The sequence below is a fragment of the Catharus ustulatus genome, chromosome 2, assembly GCF_009819885.2.
Source record: "Catharus ustulatus isolate bCatUst1 chromosome 2, bCatUst1.pri.v2, whole genome shotgun sequence".
Lineage (NCBI taxonomy): Eukaryota > Metazoa > Chordata > Aves > Passeriformes > Turdidae > Catharus > Catharus ustulatus.
Window position 1 is genome coordinate 32,869,006 of NC_046222.1, and position 9,246 is coordinate 32,878,251.

General features: G+C 47.5%; 1 protein-coding gene across 5 annotated transcripts in view; it reads left to right on the plus strand.

Annotated features, from left to right (window-relative positions):
- USP35 (ubiquitin specific peptidase 35) overlaps window positions 1-9,246 on the plus strand; it is a 29,072-nt gene extending 19,826 nt beyond the window's left edge. For all 5 annotated transcript variants that reach the window (XM_033053632.2, XM_033053630.1, XM_033053631.1 and 2 more), the window contains exons 6-11: window positions 910-1,068; window positions 1,831-2,024; window positions 2,144-2,237; window positions 4,528-4,634; window positions 5,442-6,657; window positions 7,683-9,246. In XM_033053632.2, coding sequence (XP_032909523.1) covers window positions 910-1,068; window positions 1,831-2,024; window positions 2,144-2,237; window positions 4,528-4,634; window positions 5,442-6,657; window positions 7,683-7,853 — 1,941 coding nt within the window. In that variant the 3' untranslated portion in view covers window positions 7,854-9,246. The remainder of the gene's footprint in view (window positions 1-909; window positions 1,069-1,830; window positions 2,025-2,143; window positions 2,238-4,527; window positions 4,635-5,441; window positions 6,658-7,682) is intronic.

Consider the following 9,246-nt stretch of genomic DNA (forward strand, 5'->3'; position numbering starts at 1 on the left):
AAAAAACCCCAAAACCCAACAGGGCTAAACCATGTCTTCTTGTGTTTGCCCTGGTACTTTGGAAGGGTTTTGAGAATTGTTCCCATCACGACTTGGCAAAATTCTGATGTATGAAAAGGTACTGCAATTGATTTGCTTCCCCAACAGCCCTTCCTGTTGGAAAGAACATTTTTGAAGGGAAAGAAAAATAGGAGAGGAAGACCAAGGGAAGAAGAGAGCACCAGGAAATGGCTGGATTGGGGTCCTGATACTTTACTCCAAGATTACACTGGTCTAAAAATAACTTAAAATATAAATATGAAAAGGTTGTGTAAGTGCCTGGCTCACTTTAGCACATCTGTGGGGTTGGAAATAGGTTATTACATAATTCTGTGTGCAGCTGCAGGGTCAGCAGAGGGTGCCTGTGAGCAGTGGATCGTTTGCATTTGCATTTGCAACCGCTCGTGCATTTTTACATTTTTGAGATGAAAGCAAAATAAAGATGTGCTTTTATATGCCTGTTGCCACCCATCCAACCATACCATTTCAGCCCAGTGTATTCAGTATAAAATAGCATAGAGCACAGCAGACAACATTTCTTCTAGGCTAATACCATCTGCCTTGCAGGTTTGAATCCCTGTACTTGGCCGTCAGTTTATCCTTTCCGCCTTAGGTGTGGGATTTAGGGGAGAATGGCAACTGCAGCTCAGCAAAGCAGCAGCACAAGCAGGTGTCATGCAACACAAAACCCTCTAAGGTTGCCAAAATCAACAGCTGAGTTCACAGGGTGAAGGATGGAGTCTAGAATGGCATTGAAGTGAACTCCTGTTCACTGTCTTTTCTGCCTGCAGGTGAATTTCATTCCCCTAAATGTATTAAAATTCTGTGAATAATGTGGAGTAATTTTTGTAGTGAATTTTTCTTTTCCAGCTACTCCCTCACATCCCCAGGCTGGTGGCCTCTTTGAAGAAGGAGGACTCAAATTCTGCAACTAGCTCCCTGGAGCAGCTGGCTGAGCTCATCCACTGCATGTTCTTCCGCTTCTCAGGATTCCCAGACCTCTATGAACCAGTCCTAGAAGCAGTTAAAGTAAGTCATGCCCTTCTCAGTCATTTTATTGCTTTCCATATGGAAATGGCATCCTTGTCAGTAGCCTGGAATAGAGGGACTGTCCCACTGGTAGGGATGTCCTGACCTAAACATCTCAGATGGTGGTAGAAGAAAGGGGATTAGAATTCTGAGTCTGAGCCCTGTGTAGGCAGCTTGAAGGAAGTTACTTCTCTAATGGTGGGCCTGCAGAAGTCTTGATGGTGCCTGTAGGTTTTAGCTATAATGTTATTCTCAAATGCCTCTAAAGAACAAATATAAGCAGGTAAACTCTTCCATACATCAAGGCAGGTTCGTGTGAAGAGAAGGCAAAATGAGTTGTGTGAACACCTCTAGCAGAGGAGTTTTCCAGTTCCCGTGTTCCCGTTAGTAATTCTTCATGGGAAAACATCAATCATAGGATCATAGAATACCCTGAGTTGGAAGGCACCTACAAGGATCATCAAATTCAACTCCTGACCCTGCACAGGACAACCCCAGGAATCACACTGTGTGCCTGAGAGCATTGTCCAAATGCTTCTTGGCTTGGTGCCATGACAACTTCCGTGGGAAACCTGTTCCAGTGTCCAGCCACCCTGTGCTTGACACTTTTCCAATTATCCAACCTAAGCCTCCCCTGACACAGCTTCATGCTGTTTCTTGTGCCCTGTCACTGATCACCAGAGAGAAGAGATCGGTGCCTGCCCCTCAGCTTCCCCTTGTGAGGACAGATAAGGATTTGTAACACAGACCTCTCTTTCCAAGGCTCTCCCGATTCCTAACGAAGACCGAATTAAACACCTGTTGGGACAAAACGCTTGGACTTCCCAGAAGAATGAGCTGGCCTGCTTCTACCCACGCCTGGCATCTAAATCAGAGACAGGAAAGATTGGGTTAATTAACTTGGGAAACACCTGCTACATGAACAGCATCATACAGTCTCTTTTCATGGCTTCAGAGTGAGTTTTTCCTCCCTTGCTCCCGTTCAGCACTACTCCAGGGGTTGCTCTCACTCCAGCCTTGCTGTCCCACACTGATTTTCCATCTCACAGATTGCATCTCTGCTTTTCTTTCACAGCTTTCGGCATTCAGTGTTGAATTTAACTGAGGGCAACTCCCAGCCCCTGATGACAAAGCTCCAGTGGCTCTTTGCATTTTTGGAGCACAGTCAGGTAATTATTTCATGTCCTAGTTATTTGTTTGGACTGTCGGCTGCGGAAAGGCTCGTCTCCAAGTTGCTTCCTGCTGGCTCTAATGGGCTGATAAGGAGCTGTGGATCTTGGTGGGTTTTTGTAATGGGACAAATTCTGTTTATATGAAGGAGGCTAATTTTGGGAGAGGTGAAGGGAAACTTCTATTACCCATGAAAATGAGCTATGTTCACACCAGTCTGCCTGTCTTTAACTTGTGTTCTTCTTGGGTTGGGCTGATGTAATAGCTAATGGTTTTGACAATGAAATCCATTAGGTAATAGTTTGCATCTGTGGTCAGCTGAGAAGCCTGTTGGTGTGAAGCAGAGGTTTTGTTTCTCGCTGTGCAGCAAGGAAGAAGACTGGGCCAGCTTGCTTGTCCCACTGCTGCCCAGCAAAGCAGTAGCAATTGGTGAAAATTGCTTTAAAAGTGGTTTTGTTAAAAGGATAATTATAAAAACTCCCTTAGATTCCAGATCTTTGAATCCTCTGTATGTGAGGGAAAGTAAAATAAAAATAACACCCTTAAACTAATTGTAAATATTTCCATGACAAATGTGAAATTAATGGAGTGACTGCTGGAGATACAGCTAGGTCATATCTAATTCCTCTCTTGAAAATATATCTTTCTGTCCCTAGAAAGACAAGATTTTGGAAAGCCAGTGAATTTTCCCTTGCAGGGTAGCAAGTCATCCAAACTTTTCCATTTCCCAAACCTTGACTGGCAGAGCTGGTTGGTAGCATTTTGGAATTACAGTAATTTCACGAATACAAGCTGCACTGAGTATAAGCCGCATCTCTGGGTGTTGGCAAATATTTCGTTCTTTGTCCATAAATAAGCCGCACCCGAGTATAAGCCGCTCTGTCGTTCGCAGCGAGGACCCGCGTGCAACAGAGTTGCCAAATAGTAACAGAACCGCGGCAGGGCGGGGTTTACTGGCTCGGCTCGGGCTGTGCAGGCTCGGTCCGCTCGGGGCTGCCGACGGGGCCAGGTAGCCCAGCCCGGCGCTGCTGCTCGGCGGGGCCGCTCGGGGCCAGCCGCCGCTGCCACTGGGCTCGGTCACCACGGCCCGGCGCTGCCACATGATGGCAGGCAGGGACGGAGCCTGCCCCCCTCCCGCGGCAGCAGGTGGGGATGGAGCCCCCCGCCTCTTCCCCGAACTGCGGCAATGGCGGTGCGGGGCCCTCGCCGCCTCCCCAAGCCGCGGCGATGGCGGCACAGGGCCCCCCCGTCTCTCCCCCTGGCTGCGGCAGAGGAGGGAAGGAGAGAGCTCTCCCTCCTCTCTCCCCGCCCCCCGTGCTGCCTGCAGGGAGCCAGGCTCCACCCGCGGTGCAACAGAGTAGCAATTTGTAACAATTGCAAAATACCGGCTTTGCAGCTGCTCGGCTCGGCACTCTGACTGGCACTTCTGAGGTTGTAAATGTCAGAAAATTATTCACATATTAGCCGCATTTCCAGTTTGGGAACAAAATCTTAGTCAAAATGGTGCGGCTTGTATTCGTGAAATTACTGTATGTCACTTCACATGACTTGGAGGAGCAATATAGACATACTGTTAAATTTAATATTTGGTCATAGAAAAGTCTAGATTTTGATGGCAGGTTAGTGTGTCTGTGTTCTGTGATGAGCAAGTACAGAAGCATATTTTCTTGCTGTGTAGCTGATGGTTAATAGTTTCCTGTTAATTTGCTTTTGGTTATTTTTCTTCTTTGGATTGTTCTTGAAGTTACTTTTTTCCTAAAGATGGGTCTTTCCCCATGTTAATTAGACATTTGCTTCTTAATGACAGCAATTATATTATTTGGTAACACAGATTACCTGTCTGTAGTGATCAGAATGTTGGGTGGAAGTTTAACGGATTTTTGTTGGTTTTTTTTTTTTTCTTTTTTAATGAAAGGATTTGGTGGGAGAGATCTTGATCAAATTAAATGGAGCAGTAAATTAAATTCAGACTGAATTAAGTAGAATTATCTGGATCAGGCCAATAAACCATTTAAAAATTGAATGATAAACACATGGATATTTTATAGAAGTATATGCAAAATAATGTCTGAAATTCATCCTTACCATCCTGGCTTGCAGCAAACCGAGAAAGTCTTCCTGTGCACTGGGATTAGCCTTTGTAGGGAGAAAAAAGGGATCTTATCAGGCACAGAACACTGTGCTCCCAGCGAACCAGCCAAAAAACCACTCCTCTCCCCTCTCCATCCCCCTGTGTGAATTGAGGAAAAATCGCTAGGATTAAACGCATTTCTTCTGTGTTGCTACCAGCGACCTGCCATCTCCCCTGAGAGCTTCCTCTCTGCCTCCTGGCCACCCTGGTTCACCCCTGGAGCTCAACAGGACTGCTCAGAGTACCTCAAGTATTTGCTGGACCGGTACGTGACGAGTGCTGAGATCTTGAAGCCTGGTGACAACAGTGTCCCTAAACCCCAGTGTAGTGTTCAGTGCTGACCCATAGGCAAACAGGACACGTGGCTGAGACCTAGAGGATTTGGGAGAGTGGAGGGCTGGGATAGTGAGACTGATCTGAGGCTCCTTAATAAAACCTTTTTTGGACAATTTTAGGGGTAAGGTCAGAACTTAGTTGAACTTGAAAATATCTGCCTTTGCTCTGAGGACACAATGAATTCATAGAATTAAGAGTCATTAAGGTTGGAAAAGACCCCTGTGATCATTGAGTCCAACCATTAACCCAGCACTGCCAAGTGCACCACTAAATCATGTCTCTAAATTCCACATCTACACATTTTTTACACTTCTAGGAACAGTGATTTCACTGCTTCCTTGGTCAGTCTGTTCCAATGCCTGACCACCCTTCACCCTTTCAGTGAAGAGATTTTTCCCGATATCTAATCTAAAATTGTACCACTCTTAGAGATTCACCTGACAAGCCACTCAGCCTACTCTGTAAAATGTTGATTTTTGCTTTTTATTTAGAAATATCAAATCTCTGGTGTGCCAATAACCCCTCTAGAAGTGTAGAATCAGTGGCATGTGAAGACTTCAGGTTCCCAAACCCTGTCTGACTCCTTCCCACCATTTTCCCACAGTATCAGACCCCTGAGTACAGGCAGGTTAACTGGGATTAACCACTTGTGGTGAAGAAACAGGAGCCCTGCTTTAGAAACCTTCTCTTTATGTTGTATTGATGCATAACACAGCCTTTTTCTCCCCTACCAAAGACTGCATGAAGAAGAAAAAACTGGAAAAAGGATCTACCAGAAACTCAAGGAATCCAGCTTGATGTCTCAGGCGGTAGAGCATCATTACTTAAACAAGACATTGATTGAGAAGATGTTTGGGGGTAAAATGATGACAAAGATCCGCTGCTTGAAGTGCCTGAATGTTTCCTCCCGAGAAGAAGCCTTCACAGACCTGTCCCTAGCTTTTCCTCCATCAGACAGGAGTGTGCATGGGAGCACACCTATGCGACCAGTGGAAGAAATTGGCCCACAGTTCATTGAGCCTCCAGAAAATGCAGGCCAGCTTATGGGCTCTTCCTGGATCCAGAGGAAGGCCCCCATGGCCAGTGACCATGCAGCCCCATCAGTGTTGGTGGAAACATTAGGTATCCAGGAGCCAGGAGAAGCAGCAAATCCCATTCGTGGCAGTGATGTTGGGGTGGATGCAGCCAAAGACCCTCTCTCTACTTTCGGGGAGCAGGAATGTGCTCCCAAGGACTCCAGATCTGTCCCAGATTTAATCAACTATTTTCTATCCCCAGAGAGACTGACAGCAGAGAATCAATACCACTGTGAGAAATGTGCATCCTTGCAGGATGCTGAGAAGGTGGCAGAGCTGACAGAGGGTCCACACTACCTCATCCTCACACTGCTGCGGTTTTCCTTCGACCCACGGACTATGAAGAGGAAGAAGATCTTGGACAATGTTTCCATCCCTGTGGTTCTCAAGCTACCCATCCTTGTTGCTCCAGAGGAAACTGAGGAGGTTTGTCGGCCTGGGAAGGATGGTGCTGTGCCAGGGAGTGGCTTCGTGACTGTAGTGTATGATCTCTGCAGCGTGGTGGTGCATTCAGGCATCTCCTCCGAGAGCGGCCACTACTACTGCTACTCCAGGGAGTGCACTGACACCGTCCCCAACATGCAGCCCCAGGATGGCGTGCCAAAACCGGCCTCTGACAAACAGCTGGACTTTGAAATCCAGTGGTACCTCTTCAATGACACCAGAGTTTCCTTCTCCTCCTTCGAGTCGGTCAGCAACGTCACCTCGTTCTTCCCCAAGGACACCGCCTATGTCCTCTTCTACCGGCAGCGGCCGGGCCGGCAGAGCTGCCTGCTGCACGAGGCTCTGGCTGAGGCTGGCCGCCTGCATGGTGAGCCCTCCCTCCACAAGGACTTGATGGAAGCCATTTCCAAAGATAACATCCTCTTCCTGCAGGTAACTCCTGGGTGTGGTCCTATTTGTTTTTAGCACCCAGATATAAACAGGTTATAGTTTCCTAATGGAACTGGGTGCTGAATTTGGTACAAGACACCTTGTGGCTGTGCTTGGGGCTGACTTGCTATTGTCTGCTCTGGAGTTCTGGAAGCTCAGTCTGAAATTTTCTTCTAAATGCCTGGGAAAGGTAGGATGATGCAATAGTTTGGATTGGAAGGGACCTTTACAGGCTTTCTAGTCCACCTCTCCTGCAGGATGAGCAGGGACATCTTCAGTTCAGATGCTCAGAATCCCATCTGGCCTGACCTTGAATGTTCTCAGGGATGCAGCATCTACTGCCTCTCTGGGAAATCTGTGCCGGTGCCTCACCAATGAAGATGTTCCTTACATTCTACCCTTGCCTCTCCTTCCCACCTTCACTCACTGGTAACTAGCTGTTCCTTCCTAACACCTCTGATGCTCACCTGAACCATTGCAAGTGAAGTCTTTTTTTCCCCCCTTTTTGTCTTCTTATCATAGAATCATAGAATGGTTTGGGTTGGAAGGGACTTACTGACCATCCAGTTCCAACCCCTCTGCCATGGGCAAGGACCCATTCTGCTAGGCCTGGTTGCTCAAAGTCCCATCCAACCTGGCCTTGAACACTGCCAGGGATGAGGCATCCACAGCTTCTCTGGGCAGATGGGTGAGCTGGGAATACAAGCTAGAACAGACTTCATTCAGCCAATGGATTTCAATGCTTTCCAAATAACAGTGTCTCATATGACATGACCTGCCTGTGGGGTGATTTGAGGGGTCCCTCCTCTCCCATAGGGGACATGGTTGGGCTGGGTTTGATCCCTGAAGAGCTGTAATGTTCTGCTGCATCCCTCCTTCTGAGCTCTAGAGCACATGGCTTTTACACCCCAGTTTAATTTGAAGGAAGCTCGCAGGGGGAGCCTCTTGGCTCCTCAGGGGAGCATCCCCCCACCTGGATCTTTGATCTGCTGATATCTTGTGCTATTTTTCCCCCTTCCTTCTCCCAGGAGCAGGAGAAAGAAGCGAGGAACAGAGCCGCCTATATTTCTGCCTTGCCGAAATCCCCGCTGTGGTGGAGAGACTTGGACAGGGACAAGGATGACGACAGCTCATCTGGAGGCTGCAGCCCAGCAGCAGGCGGGGGTGGATCCGGCTCCTTCCATGGACTCGTCTTTTAGCCAACAGCTTGAACCAGATGGGCAGTGTCCATGGGGCCAACCTGAAACCAGAAGCTCCTCTTCCTCACTCCGATGACAGTGAGCATCTTGGAGGAGGATTTGAGAAACACTTAAATGGAAAAGGTCTCAGGGGCTGATTTGGAGGCACCTGGAGGTCTCGCTGCTTCCTATGCACTTGGTCTTCATGCCTTAATGTATCTAAGCTAATGCAGAGATGAGCAGCTGCTGACAGCTCGGAGAAGTGCCCTTTTGCTTCAGCATAGCCATGTCTTGTCTGCTGTGAGCCATACCACCAGCCCAGGAGGTGATGGGCATGGGGACAGGCGTGGGGAGGAAGATGGATGCAGCAGTGCCCCAGGGATGGAGATGTTCCATGCACATTCTGTCTGCAGCCCTTCCTGTGGAGCTAAGGTGGTGCTGGGGCAACCTCTGCTCAGTTGTTATTATTTCTTTTTAATGTGGTTTGTGAACTCAACATGACAAACTCTGAAGGTAGAAAAATGTCTGAAAAATGCCAAAATGTAGCAGTGCTGGTCTGTGAGGCAGTGAGCTTTTAAGACAAGCAACAGCAGGTCAGCCAGAGAGGGTTTATGCTGCCTTACAATTCACCCAAAAGAGACTGAGGGGCACAAACCCCTCCAGCCAGGAGAGACTGACCTGATCCATTTGGGGTTTCTGGGCTCCAGTGAAGACCCATTGTGTTACTGACAACCTCTGGATGCTGTTAGTGTGCATGGCAGGCCAAGACACACAGCTATTTTTCCAGATGTATCTTTAGGACTCGATTAGTCTCTTTCTGCTGCTGTCATTTGATGGCTCTCTGGGCTGGATCTGCCCTTTAAAATTTGGGCTTTCCCTTGGGATAATCTGAACTGAGCAGCAGGTGACAGAGCCCCACTTAACTCATTATCTATTTTTTTTAATGCTGATTTGCAAGGTGAGTAGCCCAACCAGATATATCAATCCAATATCAATATGTACGATGTAAACCAGTGTATTGTATAAATCAGTAATGGCACAGGGACTGATTTTGATGGCAGATGGCCAACTCAAGCCCCAAGCAGTACATCTACAGGACCACAGCTCCCTCCCATGTCTCTCCCCCTCTGTTTTCCCCTGCTTGCTCCTCCCTCACACCTGTAGTAGAGATTTCTCTGGCTCAAGTGGCAGAGTCTTGTGCCTTAGGTCCTAAGTGCAGGACCTAATCCTGACCATGGGGTATTGGAGTAGGAGTATTGTGTTTTTGTGGAGGAAAAGGCAAAGCACAGACATTGCTGTGGATAATGTGAGAAGAAAGTCTGCTAGAGAGGGCACTTGGGGTCAAATATCTGGTCTATACTATCATATTCTTTTATTGCCTTTCCTATATATAAATAAAGGAAATTAATTCAAC